At 28.2% G+C, this 19,589-nt stretch overlaps 1 protein-coding gene, 1 long non-coding RNA gene and 2 other non-coding genes across 10 annotated transcripts in view; 3 read left to right on the top strand and 1 right to left on the bottom strand.

Moving 5' to 3' along the window:
* Window positions 1-3,574: 3,574 nt before the first annotated feature.
* On the top strand, window positions 3,575-3,646 carry Trnad-guc (transfer RNA aspartic acid (anticodon GUC)). The gene has a single exon. It is a non-coding gene; the product is annotated as a tRNA-Asp (tRNA).
* Window positions 3,647-4,624: 978 nt separating this feature from the next.
* Window positions 4,625-4,696, top strand: Trnad-guc (transfer RNA aspartic acid (anticodon GUC)). The gene has a single exon. It is a non-coding gene; the product is annotated as a tRNA-Asp (tRNA).
* A 3,440-nt stretch (window positions 4,697-8,136) lies between these two features.
* Window positions 8,137-19,589, bottom strand: part of LOC126844158 (transmembrane protein 131 homolog) — a 47,746-nt gene continuing 36,293 nt past the window's right edge. For 6 of the 7 annotated variants that reach the window (XM_050582060.1, XM_050582061.1, XM_050582058.1 and 3 more), the window contains 19 exons: window positions 17,093-17,154; window positions 16,110-16,144; window positions 15,696-15,797; window positions 15,509-15,611; window positions 15,048-15,170; window positions 14,803-14,966; window positions 14,552-14,729; window positions 14,357-14,462; window positions 14,012-14,283; window positions 13,755-13,928; window positions 13,449-13,685; window positions 12,559-12,756; window positions 12,275-12,491; window positions 11,484-11,630; window positions 9,492-9,759; window positions 9,202-9,414; window positions 8,999-9,141; window positions 8,753-8,924; window positions 8,137-8,528 (listed from right to left, as the gene is read on the bottom strand). In XM_050582060.1, coding sequence (XP_050438017.1) covers window positions 8,495-8,528; window positions 8,753-8,924; window positions 8,999-9,141; window positions 9,202-9,414; window positions 9,492-9,759; window positions 11,484-11,630; window positions 12,275-12,491; window positions 12,559-12,756; window positions 13,449-13,685; window positions 13,755-13,928; window positions 14,012-14,283; window positions 14,357-14,462; window positions 14,552-14,729; window positions 14,803-14,966; window positions 15,048-15,170; window positions 15,509-15,611; window positions 15,696-15,797; window positions 16,110-16,144; window positions 17,093-17,143 — 2,937 coding nt within the window. In that variant the 5' untranslated portion in view covers window positions 17,144-17,154 and the 3' untranslated portion in view covers window positions 8,137-8,494. Of the gene's footprint in view, window positions 8,529-8,752; window positions 8,925-8,998; window positions 9,142-9,201; window positions 9,415-9,491; window positions 9,760-11,483; window positions 11,631-12,274; window positions 12,492-12,558; window positions 12,757-13,448; window positions 13,686-13,754; window positions 13,929-14,011; window positions 14,284-14,356; window positions 14,463-14,551; window positions 14,730-14,802; window positions 14,967-15,047; window positions 15,171-15,508; window positions 15,612-15,695; window positions 15,798-16,109; window positions 16,145-17,092; window positions 17,155-19,589 lie in introns of those variants that run through there. The other variant, XM_050582063.1, reaches the window with a different exon arrangement.
* LOC126844161 (uncharacterized) lies at window positions 18,357-19,075 on the top strand. The gene is made up of 3 exons (XR_007686547.1): window positions 18,357-18,481; window positions 18,548-18,736; window positions 18,803-19,075. It is a non-coding gene; the product is annotated as an uncharacterized LOC126844161 (long non-coding RNA).

The following is a 19,589-nucleotide window of genomic DNA, read 5'->3' as shown; positions in this document are numbered from 1 at the left end:
TTGGTTATCGCTAAGTAAATGGCCATATTAAACGAATAAGTACATAGATTAATGAAATATAGGCATGCAATCTTCTATCAAATATGGACATTTTCAAATCAAGAGATAATGGTAAATTTGCAAATTTATATTGACCAAAAGTTTAATCAGATTTTTTAATCATTTGAGTATCTATTACTGAACAAATTCATCTTGTTTAGTTTGGTTTATTTGATAAAAATATATCCAGTGTAGCTTACTATAAACTAAATTCTGTTAAACGATATTAAGTGAATAATAATAATTTAAAAAACCTACTAATAGATTATTAATAACACTCAGTCTTGCAAGGTATTTTAATACCAACATTTAAACACATTATTTGGTATTGAATACTATTTTTGATAATTTGTTATTAATTATTTAATTATTATATATATATATATATATTTGTATGGTATGGGATACTGTTTAGCTATAGACAGTTTTTTTTTAATTCAGCAAGACAATCAGTCTGATTTGATAATCTCACCAACATGTAAGCAAGTTTGCATTAAATTTTATTATATTTTTATTAAGTATGACGTTTATACGATTACGACCCTAGTTTGATCATTTTTATTAATATAACAGAATTGTTTAATCTAGTTTATAGTAATTTTGTATTATGTCATATTCTTATTATCTACCTATTATCCCATGCAAAAGGAACCGACCAACCATTTTTTTGCTTTATTCTAGTTATTTATGTAATTTAAACTACAAGTGTCATATGTTCCATTTTCCTTGCTCTAATATATCCTTTAGGCACCAAATTTTGTTAATAATATATCTCATCATCTAAATTATTATTTTCGCTTAGAAACTTCAAATGCTTCTTAGTGTCCAAAAGAAGTATCGCTTCCTGCAAGTAAGAGAAAACTTTCTTCTCCAGGTAGTTTACCAGCGAAGAAAAGTAAAATATTCTAACACATTAACTATTGTCACCTAATTATTATAAATTGTCAGTTATAATTTTTTTTTGGTTTTAAACATCTAGTTATCAGTAAAGCTGTGAATTATCAAGGCCTTGATCACTAAATGTATATTTTCCAGCGGTCAATTTTTCTAAAGGTCAATTGGTTATTAGAAAATGTGGTGTTAAATATATAACCAATACACCCAACAAGCTCTTTTTCCAACACTGCATTTATCCAAGTGGGGATAACTGGATACTGGAAAATTTGTTTTTTAAATAGTGGTTAATAGAAAAGGCGACTATAAGAAAATTAGTTAGATTTATTAGAAAAATACATTGTATAATACAATTTTAAAAACAGAAATAAAAAAATTGGCCTTTTAGCCTCCATAGAGAAGATGTAACAAAAAACAAATTTTGAAAACGGTTTAGTAGACACTTCAGTTTTAGTCTTTGTTTGTATAAAATTTGGCGCTTTTCGTTCCCCTTAAGGGTATCCTTCTCAATAGGTAACCAAACTAAGCCTTAAACCTACTCCCGGTCAATAAAAATAATCAATGAAAAAAATATGTATTTTGTGCCAGACCACCGAGGACGAGATTACTACGTTGAAAAAAAATTGAATATATATGTTAAGTTATCAAAAGACAAAAACTTTACTAAAAGTAATAGGTATAAGACTGAACTCACCGATGGTAATTTTGTGTTGAGCGATGATCGTTTCAATGGAACTACGCCTGCAAATTGACCCATTTTTAATTATTTAAGCATGCTAAGATAAACATAAGATATAATATTATATTATATATTACTCATGTTGTATTTTTCGTCATTCCAAGACATTATTCTTTGAAGATGACTAAAAAAGTCAGCGAATGTACTTGTCTGATAAATACAGATAAATACATAAATAATATGCAGCAGCGAATGTTTTGAAACACGAAGATAAGTCAAAATTATTAGAAATAACCATATGTGTATATGTACAATAAACTTTTATAAACAGATTAAACGACAGTTGTGTACAAAACATTGACATGTGTATTGAAATTTGTATATATTATAAATACTTACTTTAACGTGGCCAGTTATTAAAAACTAGTCAACTACCTACATAATATATGTATACGATTATTGGAAGTTCATATTATACTTTGTAAACGATTATATATTACTATTCAGAGAAGGACAGTATAAACTAGATAAACATCATTCGTTTTTTTTTTTGTAGATCACAGTAAGGCATAAGCTCAAATAGGGAGCATTGTAATTTACTCCTCCCCTCCGTCGCAAACGGTTACTGTAAAAATGTGAATATTTAAGAAAATGCAAGGCATAGGTAGCTTATAAAACTATGGCTTATAAATCGGCATTTCTCGATTCCTAGCTCAAACACTAAAGTTGTTGACGATTCCCGTAGCAGCTGACAGCACTGGTAGTCACTCAAATATCAACTAAATGAGTCAATACCCAGACTAGTTCACTTGAAGTTTTGTTAGGTTTACAAGTAAAAGCGACAACGAAAAATAGTTGTATTAGATCGATAAGATAATGTAAGTAATAGCAGGTGCATTATGCCTTACAAAAGCAACTTTTTTAGTAATCGGTCCTCACAAGTCACTATTTTTATGCAAGGCCTATTTCAATTTTTTACCAATAATTTATAATTATCATGTTAACATTTGGATAACTCGTGGGTTCAAAGGTATAAGCAAAAACGGTGTCCCATAAAATGTAACTAAACAATTTTTGCCATATTACCTACTGTAGATGCCGGTAAACCTAAAGAACAACTTGTAGGTATCTTATGCCACATCTTGGTCATTCACATCTTTAAATCTCTTTGGTCCACAACCCCACCGGAAAATTTAGAATACATATCTTTAATGCAACGTAAAAGCGATATTTTAAATCAAGTATCAAAAGAGATGCCCCTAATTTCCTCTTCGAGTAAATTCATGTATTATATTAATATAAATATAAAACAAATATATTGTTTTTTTTTTATTTGAATCAAATTGATCAAGATTTCTAAAATAAGTAACCAAAAATACCAACTCGTACCTTTAAGTCTTCTTCATCCGTCTACGAAACTAACTGGCCTCTCAATATTTTGACATTTTTGTATAAAAATAAACATTTAATTTAAAATAATTAATTTATATATGAATTTATAGATTATTGTTTATATTCATTAATATAGTTGTTTGCCTGTATGTTTATATATTTACTTAATATAGGTACTCGTTTTGTTTGTTTTCTATATTTCTTTATACATATTTATTGTATGCGCTATGTTGTAAATTTATTTTTTGTTATAATCGAATGACTATAATTTTCTCTAAGATAATTAAAATATATATTTATAATTCAAAATGACATTTAATTAATTAAACAATTGTATTATAATAACCGGTTTTAATACGGTTTTACGATTTACCGATTAACCGGTTGACCAAACCTGGAAACCCGATTGAACCGACTACCCATCGTTACAACCGGTTGACCGTTAACTTGTTTTCCGGATAATCGGTTACGTTTATTATATGGATTCTATTAATATAATATTAAGATCTGTGATTAATGGTTAATGTTCTGTCGATTTAAAACTACTATATTTTATCAGATCACAACAAGTCCTCGGTAGTATAGTGGTAAGTATCCCCGCCTGTCACGCGGGAGACCGGGGTTCGATTCCCCGCCGGGGAGGAAACTTTTTGCATTTTTCTTCGTTTTTTTTTACTTTTTAGAAAAATGTATTCGTTAATCTATTTTAATTTTGCAATTAACAATTTAAGTCACTATTGTAAATATTGTTAAAAACATATTTTCTGTTTATAATTATTTTAAAAAAAAACGTATACTTAGGCGTCTTTATGTTATTAATATTTGCTGGCTTGTTTATGGCTAACTTCACACAAGTTCATAAAGTACTGGCTCCAAATTTACATATTTACTTTCTGTGATACCCGTGTAAGCTAAGAGTACAATTAAATGTTTTTTAGCTTCTTTAATACCATACCTGATATGGTATTGATTTTATAATGGTGGGTTTTGTTTTTGTTTTTGAAGAAACTGTGACTATTTTTCTTGTGAACCGATTTACTCAAGTAGCATCTCAATTGGCACTATGGTAGGACAAAAGAAGAAAAGTTAACCGCATTACTTTCAAACCGGTTAGGTCTTACAAATTTTACCTTTCACTTGCTATAACTTACCTATGTAGCCAAATGATGTCGGATGGAGTTAAAACTATAATAGGCACACATTGTAATGGGGGAGGTCATAGGCCTAAACAAATTATTACACTCAACTGAAAGCGATAAAATCACTTTCAAATAAACGCTTTGATGTGTATCTGTAAGTTAATCTGTAGATATACCAGGCGTAGGGGAATAGGGTTGGTCCTAGGTGTATAATAACCGCCACAGAAAAGATAAAAATCTGTGATAATAACAGTAAATGAAAACAATACTGATAAGTCATAAGTGATAAGAGTTAGTACTACATTTTGACAAAAATAAAATTTATTATTTTTCTAACAGAATTGTTTATCTAATAGAAAACTGAGTAAGTTTACTAAGCAGATTCGTATTCATATAATATTCTATTAAATTAATAACAATAAGCACTGTGGTTAATGTACATTTGATTTAGAATTACTCTATTTTGTAACTTTCAAACAAGTCCTCGGTAGTATAGTGGTAAGTATCCCCGCCTGTCACGCGGGAGACCGGGGTTCGATTCCCCGCCGGGGAGGAAATGTTTTGCATAATTTCCGTTTTTATTGCTTCTTAGAAAAAACTATTCGTTTATCTATTTTAATTTTGTAAACAACAGTTTAAGTCATGGTAGAAATTGTTAAAAACACATTTTCTGTTAATAATAAAAAAAAACGTATATGCGCTATTGGTAAGGTTAGGTTAGGTCTTCAGTTTTAAATAAGATATATACCTATAATATATACATTATATATTCCCTTATTGGCATATCATTAGTTAATTTAGCTTCGATGCGGATCTGAGAAGGTATTGTATTTACAATGATGTGTTTTTATATTTTTGGGTCTGTACCCACGATGTCTTCTAAGCCGCTGAACCGATTTCTTTGTATAGCAACTCTATAGATCAAAAATCATACCTGTTAAGTACTTGTTCAATCCAACATTTTAAAAGGTCACCCCTTCCTTTTCAAAATCCGGGAAAACACCCAAAAAATGTACATTTTTTTAAACTTAAAATTACGATGCTCTATAACTTTTTGTAGTCGAACATAGTCGAATTAGTTCTAAATTTGTAGGGAATATTCTTGAAACATAGTGCTACAGATTAACATTGACAAACTAAAAAAATATTCTAAGCCCTTTCGCTTAAAAGGGATAGACATTTTTTCTTTAATTCACTTTTTCAAGCAAAGTTTTAAGGATTTTGGTCTATAAAATTAGACCGGAAGTAGATCTATAATGGGCCTATAACATACACAATTTTCTCAAAACTATAATAAACAAATATATAAAATACTCATTTTCTCAAAATGTAATAACAATTTTATAATTTTTTTTTTTTTTAGGACATTTTTTTTAATAGGTACACTATTTTAGGTACAATACTATAAAATCACTTATAAATGTATATCATCAATATTTTCTTTTTTCAATATTCTCCAGAACTCAATGTACTTTTAAAACATGAATAATGCATACGCATGATAATAATGTATAATATATAAACTAGTATTTAAAATTAAGAATAATTTGTTGAATAATTCAATTGGTCGATAACCAATTTTAGATAATTACTAAATTAAATTGATCACTCTGTACATAAATTATAATATAATAATATTTGATATTTATTTTGTTGACTTCTTTTTCAATTGGACACTGTTGACTTACACTAACATTCAAACTTTTCATATAATGTTTTTGTAGCTGTACACGTGTGTTTAGCAGTGTAAGCGAATGCGTTGTCAATCCATCCTACGATTTTACTAAACACTGCTATGTTCACATTGAACTGCAATTCGTATAATTATGATACCATTTTGAATGTAAGATATTTTTTGTAAGAGTTACAGCATAATAGTAAGTAAAAATTAACTTATAAGTTTATGGCGGGTTTTTGCCGAATTACTGGATGTCATCTCATTTTTATTTTAAAAAGATATCGGCTAATTCTTTTAATTCCCTACACTAGTTTGCTCTTAAGACAATGGCAAATTTGTTGCTTTCCTATTTGAAAACATGCTCTTTGCTAGTGCCATATTATAACATTAGGCAATATATTCACGTTTTTATCTTTTTTAGTGTTTTCTAAAGGTTTTTAAATTGGGTCTAAGAAATCTCTGCATTGTTAGGCTATGGAAATTTGTTATAACAAAAAATAACAGAACGAGTAATATTCATTATTTTTGCAACAGACGACCGGCCCTAAACACAAATTATAAATGAATTGTAAATAGTTAAAACTTATATTATTGTTTTTCCCTTGAGCTGTTGTAGGAACTTAAAATAATTTTAATAGTTTTTTTTTACACAACTTAACTGATTCTAATAAAATACTAATTTACAAATAAACAAATAAAATTTACAAAAAAAAAAAAATCCAATTTTTTTTTTTTAAACAAACTGTTGTAACAGTATTGTTTATACAATAAGATTTCTACTCTGGATAATAATTAACTATTTATTTCCTTCTATATGAGTTATTAATTTGTGAATACAATTTAACACTTTGTTACAACGTTTTTGTTAGGTATATTAAACAAGAAAGAATAACATGTAAAAATATGCCAGTACAGGTGGGATCGGGGCACAGTGGGGACTGGTAGGTCACAGGTCTACAGAAATTATTATAACTAAAATCACTTTTTAATAAACAATTCGATGCGAATCTGTGGATAGTAAGTTCAAGCCGGTAAAGTCCAAACCAAGCACAGTATGAACCAGCTCAATAAGAACGGATTAAAATGAGGTGCAGTGTTTACAAATTAGCATTAAAACGATTATTTGAAAGTGATGTTATCCGAATAAGCCAGTAAAGTTGGGGACCAAGCATAACCTATACTGGCACATAACATTTGTATTTGTTACAACAAAAAAAAACAAATCAAAATTGCCAGGAACGTCTTAAGGTTTCCAGAAGATGCTCTCGCCTCAAGAAGCATAAGCTTGTGTAACACCAATGGGAAACCAAAATTTGATAGTGTATTATATTAGAACGTATCTAAAATTGGTTTCCCACGGGTGTACCCAAGTTTTTTACAAGTAGGTGGCCTTTTGAGTCCGTCTTCAAACAACCAAAAGTTAATGATGATGATTGTAAAACCGCTCACATCTTGAAGCATGCACTTGTGTAACACCAATGAGAAACCAGTGATGGGTAGTGTATTATTTGAGAACGTAACCGTTACCGGTTTCTCACGGGTATACACAACTTTGTTATAAATCCATCTTCAACATCTCTGCAAATTTGTATAAAACCAAAACATCTTTTTTTAAATATTAGTTTTTACGCATCAATGCAATTGCTGAGATTATTAGATTTGTTCAAAAAGAACTGTAACTTTAAATATTATATAATGTTATGACTTATTTATCCATCTAAAAAAAAAAAAAAAAAAATACAACGAATATCTTAAAACATCACAGATAACACATTTTATAAAATAAATGTTTTTTACACAATAAAAAAGAAAATGATTATGAGTTTTGTATAAATATTATAACAGGCAAACGTTCCTACAACAAGTAAAACCTGCTCTAAACCAAACTCTTCGGGCTATTATCTGATTATAAATAAGACTAATAACGACAAATTGTTGAAGTACATAATATTTGTATGTGCAACAAAAAAAAAAATTTTTTAGTTACTTAAGGTTTCCAGAAGATAAATTTAAATAACTGAAATTGAATGATGATGATTATGAAAGCGCTTACGCCATGAACCATGAACTTGTGTATCACCGAAGCTTTCATTTCAAGAAGCATAACTTGTGTATACTTCAAAGGAAAATCAATATTGAGTAGTGTATCGTTTTAGAAAAAACAACATTTAACTTATTTATTAACTTTTCATTTTTTTTATTTATTAGTTCAGTATAATTTTACAACGTAAAAACACTTATTGTAAAATTTGCGAGGATTAAAACAATGTTACTTAAATTTTAATATTTCCCTTCAAGAGAAAGATGATCTTGCCTGGGTACCAAGACCAAAGTTATGCTTTTTTTTTTTAAAACAATTCACAAATATATTTTTATTATTAGTAATTTAAACACGTATATAACCGTTAGAAATTAAATATCTTGTTATACGTGATACACCCACGACCAATGTTAATGGTAAAATAATTATGATTAATTCGTGTCTATGTAACCATATTAGTCTTTTGCTATCATGACCACGATTAGGATGGACCGATGTATATGCATCATGTTGACAGATTTTCCGTTCTATTGGCATGACAGCAAATAAGTCATACTTATAATACTGATTAGTATTTTCTGAACCATCTGTGCGTTCTAATGAATGTATCTCCAGTTGAAAGTTTATATATTTTAACGTAAAATCAACGTGCAACTCAATAGACACCTGTAAACATAATGTATAAAACAAATTTTAAAAATTTCGTTTAAGCTATTTACTTTTTAGTAATAAATTATAAGACCATTTGGTTGTATACTAATTGATTTTTACAAAATGATGATGGTGGTCACAGTTGTCAAAAATTTGTATAACTAAAAGTGATTTTAACTTAACAGACTGTTAATTTAATCAACCGCACCGTTGTAATTATAATTATTAATATTTTATACCTCTTTAGTTGACTTCGGAAAAGAACAAGCTTATTGCAATTCAAAATCCTGATTCCTTCAACACCGCAAGGAACACCGTTTATCTTCATAGCAGAAACGATAACAAATCGGTTGTAGGGGTTTATTAATTCCAAGTCTTTAGTCTCCGTTTGATTAAATGATACCAAATTCTCTATTAAAAAGAAAAAAAAACGGCATTAAAAAGCTGCATTTTTCTTTTAGTCGTATCGATGTAAATGAACTCACGTTTGTTACAAAAACTTTTAATTATAGATTTTGATCCTAAATCAAAAATTACTTTAGTCGGCTCATCGTAAGACCGCAGCTTTAGCGCCGGATGAACGCCTTTACCCTTCAGTAAAACACTTTCAAGAATTGATGCGTCATTTCTGAAATAACATTTTACACAGTTTTACACCTAAATAAACAAATTAGCATCACTTACTTACCTAATGAACAAAACAGCTGCACTGTCGCCAGGTTTATTAGGCCAAAACCTTACCGATACCTCGAGTTGCTCCTGTGGAGGTAAAACGAAAAACATAGTTTGATTGTGCACGGCAAACTTCGTGTCTCTTATATTTGAAACTTTTTTTCGGTAAGGACTAGTATTCGTCAACATTAATTCCCAATCGTCTCGTGAAACATTTAAAGAGTGCACCCTAAACATATTCAACGTTTTTTGTTAATATATACTTATAGTGTTATTCGATTAAATTGCGATTAAAAAAAATCATACTCGTGTTCGTGTAGTTTTATGATATCGGTTATCTTACATTTGTACGGCTTGGTGTACATAGCAAATTGCATAGTTAAGTTGCGACTCTTAAATGTATTTTTAACGACAATCTTTTGATATTGCGGCGCACCATTCACTTCCGCGGTCAGAATCTCGAAAGTGGTTTGATGAAGGGAGTCTTTGGTCTTTTCGGTCGTCAATTCATTTTGGACAAATTTTGGCCACTTCAAGTTAAAAATTGCAGTGAACTGACATTTATTTTTCTTAGCTGGAAAAAAGATACAATTAAATATACATTAAGGGTAATCTTGAATTTTTGGTTTGATGTTATTTCACTCAGTGGTCTTTAATCGTCGATAGGTATAACAAAATCGGACTTCACTACTACATTTGTGAATGTTTAGACGTTCAAAAACCATTTACACTTAAATCGTAGCTGATCGGTTTCTCGAGATATCTCAAATTTATATTTTCTGGTTTTCAAGAATTTGAATACGGCAAGATTGCATTAGGCTCATTACATTATATCATTTCTACTTAGATGTGTCACAGGAAGAATTCGGCAATTGCCTTTTTCAACCTAACTGGGTAGGTACGTCAAGTCTTCAATAAAGTTTAACTTATACTGTTTACAAAATTTTAGAAATCCTCTGTGAACTGATTCACCTGCCTGCTCTGACCACAGGCCCAGCTCATTTTTGCCTTACAAGTGAAGACAATTTTTAAAGGTCAAATTAGTATTTAAATTCATGGATACCTCTAAAGCTCTTTAAGTTTTATGTAACCAGTAGCTCATTAATATTTCTATCTAGATCAGAACCGACTTCGTCGTATGGTTCCGAATTCTTACAAGCTATCAGTACTTAGGTCAGGATAGTACATCGTTTATCATAGTTAACTGCTAGACAATCTAACAGCCTCGGGGAATTACTATTTACAATCGGAAGACTGAGATTTGGATGGAATATACCCTGAGGCAGAATTAATCCCTAAGCAGTGACTAGAGCTAAACCACTTTTCTGCACCACTTATAAGAGGCATCTTAGTGTCGGGTAAATGGTAAAAAGATAATTTATTTATAGTGTGCGTGTTTTGACATAAGTAACTATACGACAATACATTCATTAGTAGATTTCAAACTCTCTGTATCACTGTAGACAACAGTAATCTCTCCCTTAGCAAAAATGGGCTGAGACTGTGCTCTGAGCAAGCAGGTGCTTTCTCAGGATGCATTCTTAACATTTTGTTAACGGTATAAAATAAACTTACCATACCCAATTAGGTTGAAAAAGGCAGTTGTCAAATTCAAATAAAGTAGTAATAATATAATGTGATAATGTTAAGTAATAATGTAATTGTACGGAAAACACTGTTCCATTCAATTCCTTTTAAAACCAGAAAATGTAAAATTGAAATAACTTGAGAAACCAATCAGCTACTATTTAAGTGCTAATGGTTTTTGAACTGCTAAATATTCACCAGTGAAGTAGTGAAGTCCGATTTTGTCTCCAATATTGTTATACCTACTGTGATCAATAAGGTCGCCTTTTTTAAAGAAAACTAAAAGGCACATTTCAATCTATATTTCCTTGTAAGCACGTGTCAAACGGCACTTGCCTAAATAAAATTTATTTTTTTCAAAAAATGATTACAAAAAAAGACCATCAAAATATTTAATGCAAAACCTTCTTAAAAATTGATAATAATATGTCACATACTATTTTAAAAATGCAAACTTTTTTTAAAAATTAAATTGTTCATATTTTTTTAGTGATTACATTCATAAGAGGATTTGTTGCTATTTCCTGACAAATATCATTATTGTATACATCATTATTTTTCGGGAAACCAACAATTTTAAGATGCATTCGCAGTCAAATCAAGATTGAAAATAATTTCCAAATTAAACCATGGCCTTATTATTATTGGTCATTATTAGACCTCGCAGAGTTATACACAAATTGATTAAATAAATATTTTTGTATAACTTACTTGATTCCAATAAGAAATGGTGTTTAAAGTTTTGATTGTGTATTCTTGCATAATATTTTTCCAGTCTTCGGTAAAACCAAGAAAAATCCATATTACTCGCCTCGAATAAATTTGTTAACTGTACACTCAATAACCACATGGCTTTTTCTGAAAAAATTTTTAGTTTTTAGTAATTTTAGTTTTATCAACAGTATAGCTATTTATTTTATTATTGTTAAAAATAATGAGTACTCATCATTTTATTTAACAAAAAAAAAAAAAACATATTCTGTTTATTTATTATTAGGTAATAACGGAAAACATATTATCTTGGATAATAACAAATTAATTTTTAGTATACTTAATACATAAATAATAAATTAAAATATGTTTTATTTATAAAATATGATAATAACTATTTTTTTATAGGTACTATAGATAGTTAGCTATTATTATCTTAGATGAAGAAAAATTGTATTAACTACATATAAATGTATTTAAAATCACTTTTTCAATTTAAAAAATCTAAAAGTCGAGAGGCTTTAGGTTATAATTGTATTTAAAATTATAAATATTGTATATAATTTTGAAGAAAAAATAGATAATAAGAGAAAATAATTTAAAATAACAAGACATTCAAACAAATAATACACAATAATTGTAAAAAAAATATATATAAAATAATTTGAAACAAAATAACTCTAACAAATAATTGCATTATAAATAAATAATCGAATAAAAAGTTATTATTATTATTTATTGCTTCATCTAAAAAGTTTTTAGACGAATTTCGAACTCTGTGTATCACTTACCCTTTGTATTTAATCCGATATAACTTTCAGAGCTCTTACGGGTTACGGGAACCCATCGAAGTTTGCCCAGCAAAGATACGGCTTGAGGTCCAATCGTCGTAGAGGGTGAAAATACAAATGCAATTTTTTCCTCCAAAACATCATCAGTCACTGAATTAAATTCTACCGTCTTGTTTATCCAAGACTTTACAATTACATCTACTGTGCAAACGGTTCCCTGGAAAGCAAAAAAAAAAAAATTGCTAAATAATTGTGCAAACTTTTTTTTTTCGACATAAACTTACCGGGTGACAGTTTTTAAACCCTAACGGTTCGTCCATTACTAGGAATTCTTGTTTGAACTCGGGTAACATAAGCAATTTGTTATGACGTTGATACAGAGTTTGGATCCATACATCAACAGCGACTTTCGGTTTTTGATTAGCTTCCTGATGTACCATTAGTTGAAATATTGCATAATGTTTTGCCGGTAACGTTACGGGCTACATCATGATAATATTTATATTCGTTAAAAATATAGTTTGTTTAAGAAAAAATATCCACTACAGTGAGGTCGGGGCATATGAGTGAAAGAGCATGTTTGTATCGCAGAGGTCAATAGTCTTTAAAAATTATTAAAACTGAATGTAATAAAATAACTAAAAAATAACTAAAAAATAACTAAAAAATAAAATAAATAAAATAAATAAAATAAAAAAATAAATAAAAAAAATGAATAAAATGAATAAAATGAATAAAATAAATAAAATAAATGAAATAATTAAAATAAATAAATAATTGTATAGACAATATGATTTTTTGGGCTTTTCTCAATAAAAAATATTGCCCTTCTTACTTATAAAATAATAATTTTTATTTTTATTTTTTAAGTTGTAAACAATCTATTGAATATTTTACCACTCTAATGGAAAATGTGTAATATTCAGAAATAAAAAATAAAGAATGTAAGAAAACTATTTTCAAAAAAATTATGTGTCCTATATTAAATTGATTACACAAGAAAAAAAATTTATAAAAATAAAACCAACCCAATTTTACAATAAGTAATTAAGGTGATAATATTAAATTTAATAACGATTTTTGATAATAGAAACACACCATTGTAAAACCAATAACTTATCGCTTCTGCATCAAACTAAAACGAACATAACATAGTTCTTTTTAAATAACTTACCGGCATAGCCAAGTTTTGTTTTATCAAAGGCCGTGACCATTCATTTACTTTGTTGTGCTTAGACGAATTATTGTACTCTTCTATTTCCACCAAAGTCAATGTAGTGTAGGGCGTATACGTAGTTCCCCAATCTTCAAGATTCAATGGTACTGGGTTTATATTAGCCACTACAACATAAGTGTGACAAGGAATAATTGTTTCAGTGGGAAATTGAATAATAAAATTGCCCGGTACAATCTAAAACATGACCAAATTAAAACAACGATAATGCAACATGCATGCATAGTTAATATTTTCGATTATTACATCCAAAAGTAGTCCTTTGTAAGCCATAAGAGGAATTGTAAAATCTGAAGCGTTCGTTTTGAGTTCTAACGATGAAACCAATTGTGTTTTAAATGTTCTCACGTCCAAACAAACTATTCGAAATAACTGTACACTTTGATCGGGTTTTAAAATCACAGGGTTGAAACCTTTTATCTAAAAAAAATTAATATCGGGGTAACGATTAATATCACAGTAAACAAATTGTTGAAAAAAACAGTTATATTTAAAACACAAACCATAAAATGTTGCGTGGCGTTCTTTTGTAATATTACTTCGGAAATAGCAACAGAAACAGATGAAAAGTTGTTGGTTATGGTGAACGTTTTGAAAAAACTAGACGAATCTTTGGAGTTATCTTCGGGTATGACGAAATGCAAAGAATTTTCTTGGTACGTCAAATTACCTAGCAGCAACATTGCATTATACGGTACGTGCAATTCACTGCCTTTAAGGCTCTTCACAGTTAACTGTCCGTAAGTTTGTCCGCTAAGGTATCTTTCATAATCCCCTGTAATCATTCACATCATGCTTATGTATAGTGTTCGCCTATAAATAAAATAACTATTTGGGTAATTTCTTACAGTAGTGTGTAATCAAAGCAACGTGGCCGGTCGTACAGGACTGTGGAGGTACTTCTACTTCGTTGGTAAAACTCACAGTGACAAAGTGAGCATCGGATGTGATGTTCTTAACAACAACAATAGTATAGATTACAATATATTAATATTCGAAAATCAAAAGCTGATATATATATTTTTTTTTTTTTTTAATGGTACCTTGACTGTGTTGCTAGACTTGGCAGAATTACACAACTTCAGAGCTCTTGTTGACAACATACGATTTTTAAAAATAAAGCCAAAGTCAATAACAAGTTCTGAATAGTAAAGTCCCGGTTTCGGAAGTATTGATATACTTATCGGAATATTCAAATAATGTTGATTGCTTAGTAAAATCCTGTACACATTATTAGAGGAAATTTAAGTAAGCGTATACAATGCAAATATTACCTACTAGAGTTTATACCGACCCGACATTCGTTGTATAGATATTTTTTGTATGCCCGGAAAATACAAATTTTATTATTGGCTTTGTTTGGTACGGCATAATTTTCCAAACACTTTTATGGTCATTTACTTTTCCAGATGGTAATGCCAATTGAAAACTAGGTCCTCCCCCAAACACTTCAATGACCTAAAACGGTAGGTATTACAATATATTAACAATAATTTTATTTGTACATTCATTTGAAGTTTATTCAATTGTTTTACACACTTTTAATGTTTTTGGAAATGGATTAAAAACCGTTATTTCAACTGACAATTGTGCTCTTAATGGCAATACAAGATTGTTTAGCTTGGCAATTTTGTAAACGTCTAATCTTCCTTGTTCTTTGTCCTAAAAAACAAATTAACAACACAATAAAGTATTAATATGTTATTTGTTTTACAAATAATTATCAAATAGAAGTGGGGGTTCAGAACGCGTTCTGGAAATAATTTACATGCTTGAAAATTTAAAAAAAAATTTTAAAAAGAGAATTTATACAGTTATCCTATTTGAAACTTTATCCAGGTCACAAAATATCGGATAAAATACTTGTTAAAAATGGAAAATTTTAATAAAAATTTGTATAGAGGTTAAACTATTTAGACATGTTAGTCTATGTCTTAGTGTATTTTGAAATGAACTTGTTCCGAACCCCTGATACATATTGTGTAAATTGTTTTTACTACCGCAATAGTTTTCAGAATGCCTGTAAAGAGTGTAAAATCCAACTGCTGGCCAAAAATAGACTTTTGAGATTTTATCGACGTAAAATAGTAAAACACATCTGGTCTGTTATTTCATATATAAAGAAAAAAACATTTAGTTTTATATTAATTACTGTTGAACAAAACACAGTTTTCATCGAGTTCTTACCCAACGGAAAATGTGTTCACTTGGCCATCATCAATTCCTGGTGAATCCGTCTTGAAGTTCTTATTTATATCATCTGAATCTGAGTTATATTTGGCATTATCCCTAAAAAAATAGTAATTGAATAATTGTAATTTTATTAAAAATAAAAAAACCTAATTGTTTATAATTTAATTTCAATCAAAAAATAAATAAATCATTAGAAATAAGTTTTTAATATTATGTTTTAATTAGCAGATACGAGAAGATAAAAATAATAATATGCTTAAATAGCACATGCAATTTGTCAACATTTCAATTAAATTAATATAAAACAACAAATGTTGAATTGGGTTTATTAATTAACTAAATGCAATTTTTAAAAAATTGTTATTATATATAATGTCAACAAAATAATTTGCTACACGTTAAACTTACTGTGATGATTTAGGCTGATCAGGCAAAATAGATTCCTGCAAATCAAAATTAAAGCAAACCAACAGTTTACTAAATGTATAAACATTTTCAAAGACATTTTTTTGATGATGTGACAAACTGAACAAAATCGGACTGAATGTTGTTAAGTTTGGTTGGTAAATTAAACTCAGTTAAAACATTTTTAAACCTAACTTTAGCATTGATTATTTGTTAAACAATTAAACTCAAAATACAACAACTAACAGCCTGCCCGATCTTGTTTTAACCCATTATACATCAGCATATTTTGTCACACCAGCAAAATAGTTTTGTTTCTCTGGTATGGGAATATAAATCAAAAAAACAAAAATGATAAAAAGTAGCTGAAAATTGTCTGCATACAGGAATTATAAAATAATATATTTATAGGGAAAAATCTTAATGTTTTATTTTGTTTTTGATTTGTTTAAAGCTTTTAAAAATCTAAAAAAAATAAGTACAATAGTTTAAAACCATAGTTGTTAATTAAATATATCACTTCTTAAACAACTATCGAATTAACAAATTTTCCATACAACAAAAAAAGTGGACTAGATTTTTGAGAATCCTTCCCCTTCCCCCAAAAAAAACAAGGTCTTATCCGAGACTAAAATTAATGTAAAAATCAATAATAAAAGTACATAATAGCATAGTAGCTGTTAAGTAATAAAATAATAAAATACTGAAAAAACCCTTAACCACTTTTGTAATTTTATAATTTTGTTACTTAAATATGAAATAAAAATTATGTAATAACTATTATCGAATATTAATGTAACTTTTAAATACAATATTAAACAATAATTTCATGAACTACCCTAACCTTTACATCAATACATATTTTATTAAATATGGATTGTATACTTCTTGTAAGTAATTTTTTGTGAGTGATTGCGAAAACGAATTTATAAGCTTTTTTAACTAGAAATTATGAACTATATAAAAATAATAATTTGTCTACTTACTTCACTTGAATGATGGTGGGGATCATCTTGAGGATGTTGGTGGAATTGCATGGTCTCTGAAACTAATTAAGCAATCAACTCGTTAAACGCTATAATACATTTTAAATGGAATAGTAAACATTTCCTGGCTTTTAAAGCAAATCATATAACACACATTATGTACAGTTGTTTATAAAATGGTTAAAAAACCAATATTTGACAATGAAAATTATATAACTGAAGAGTACATACTGCCTGAATTCAGAATTATTCTATTTAAATTAAAACTCAAACTTAAGTAATTTAATTTCTTCTCGCAGATAAAATATCATCCCAATTATGAAGATATAACAAGAATATAATTTTTTTAAGTGTTCAAAAAAAATGTATGATTTTATTTCAAATTTATAATATTTGTGAACAACTTTAGCATTTTAGTTTTCAGACAATATTTTTTAAGGCATAGGATAACATCTTTAGCACTCATGTTGTTTGATATATATATATATATATATATATATATATATACAGGGTGATCCAACTAACGTAAGACACTCATTTTCTCTGAAAGTATGAATATTTTGCGAATTTTTTTTTTCCTAAAATTTTAGGTACATATTTAGCTACATTTTTCAATATTTAGAAAAATTTTATCTTCAACCCTTATACGTTAAATAAGTACGAACCTCGTTTTTTCAAATGGGAACATATGTTTTAAATTCCATAAATATAAAGACAAAAAATCTAAAAAAATGTTAGCGTTTGAATTTTTAATTTTCATCCATTTGTTCGCTGTTTATGACTTTGTAAAGATTTGAATTTTTGTCTATATTTCTTAATAATTTCATTCGATTCGACAAAGACAAGTAGTTTTATTACGACGGTCATCACATCAAATATAATAATAATTTGATGTTAACGCATTCCGTATCATAATCAGATATAATAAATAACCATACATTATTAGACGAAAGGTAGACTGTTACGGATAACAGACTTTACACTTTAACCTAATCTAGCTGGAGCTAGTCATTAGCTGGTTATCTCGGATAACAATCTAGTATCTAAACTATGCATCAGTTACCACGGAATAATCGAGTGACCAGTACCCATAATATATTTTATTATTTGTACAAAATCGCATTATATTTATTATTTGTACATAACCTCATCGCTAACAAATTTCGACTTCGAAGTTCACACGTTTTCCATTAGTGAAATGAGAAATTGCAAACTTAATTAAAAAATGTTAGTAAATTTACATTATACTTTATAGTAAATATGATAGCATGCTTATTGTAGTTATGTCATAACTCGTTATTTTATAATTTTTTAAATATATCAATTGATAATATTTGCTCTCGACTTTATTTTGACGTTACATTCTTGGACACACCATTAATTTAATAGGTAAGTGTATTAAAGTTTAATAGATAATTTAATACAATACGAATTCAATTAGCTTTTTTATTTTAGGTTGAATGCTTTTTTCCGAAAATCTTTTATCATTTAAAAATCAATGTTATCATGTCAGAAATATCTATGGCGTTGAGAATAGGCTATACCAATTACTATGGAAATGTCTTTTCAATTGGAACCAAGACTGAAGACCTTACAATTTTATATCAAGGTGTAAATTATAAATATAAAGCATTAATTTAATAGGTAAGTTTATTAGAGTTTAATGGGTAATTTAATACAGTACGATTTCAATTAGCTTTTTAAATTTAGGTTGAATGCTTTTTTACTGAAAATATTTCATCTTTTAAAAACCAATGTTATCATGTAAAATTGGTTTTGAGTATGACATATCAATTGCTATGGAAATGTCTTTCCAATCGGACCCAAGACCTTACAATTATATATCAAGGTGTAAATTATAAGTATAAAACATTTATTTCTAATGTGACATTTTTTCATGTGAATGTATAATATCAACACTAAGCAATTTGAATGAAAAGTGTGTTGTGTTAACTTAAAATAATTATTAATGCATGTATTTGTGTATGTTGGTTGATAATACTCATATACCCGTTTCATTTATTTTTAAAAAATATCAGTAATTAATGTATGAATTTCATACTACTACATACAAGGAATCACTTCTTGATTATACCAATATTTATAATAATATGTAAGTATATTATTTTTATTTGATTAAACTTATCTAAGGTAGTTCAAATGTCTGCTTTCAGTTTAGTTATTTCTTACAATGATATAACCCATATATTGTGTGTCTGACATACATTACGGATATTTTATCATAAAGTTTTAGCTATAACTGACACAGGTATTTGGCTATCAAAGTTAAATTTTATATCAAATGTATTAATGTACAATAATTCTCTCTTTAAAAAAGTAGTAATTCTATTAATTTGTATTTAATGAATTCAGTAAATCAAGTAAATTATTTTTTTGAACTTGCCTAAGATAATTCTTATAGTTAATTTTATTTATTGAATTTTGATTTTGTTAGATTTGTTTAATTACCAACGATTGTTAAAAGAAAAAAATTTAA

Source organism: Adelges cooleyi, unplaced genomic scaffold, assembly GCF_023614345.1.
Source record: "Adelges cooleyi isolate 19-005CV unplaced genomic scaffold, UGA_ACOO_1.1 ACOO_flye_CR_arks_rails_tigmint_CR_PRNA_651, whole genome shotgun sequence".
Taxonomy (NCBI): domain Eukaryota; kingdom Metazoa; phylum Arthropoda; class Insecta; order Hemiptera; family Adelgidae; genus Adelges; species Adelges cooleyi.
Note: the sequence above shows the minus strand (reverse complement) of the source record. Positions and strands in the feature narration are given on the sequence as shown.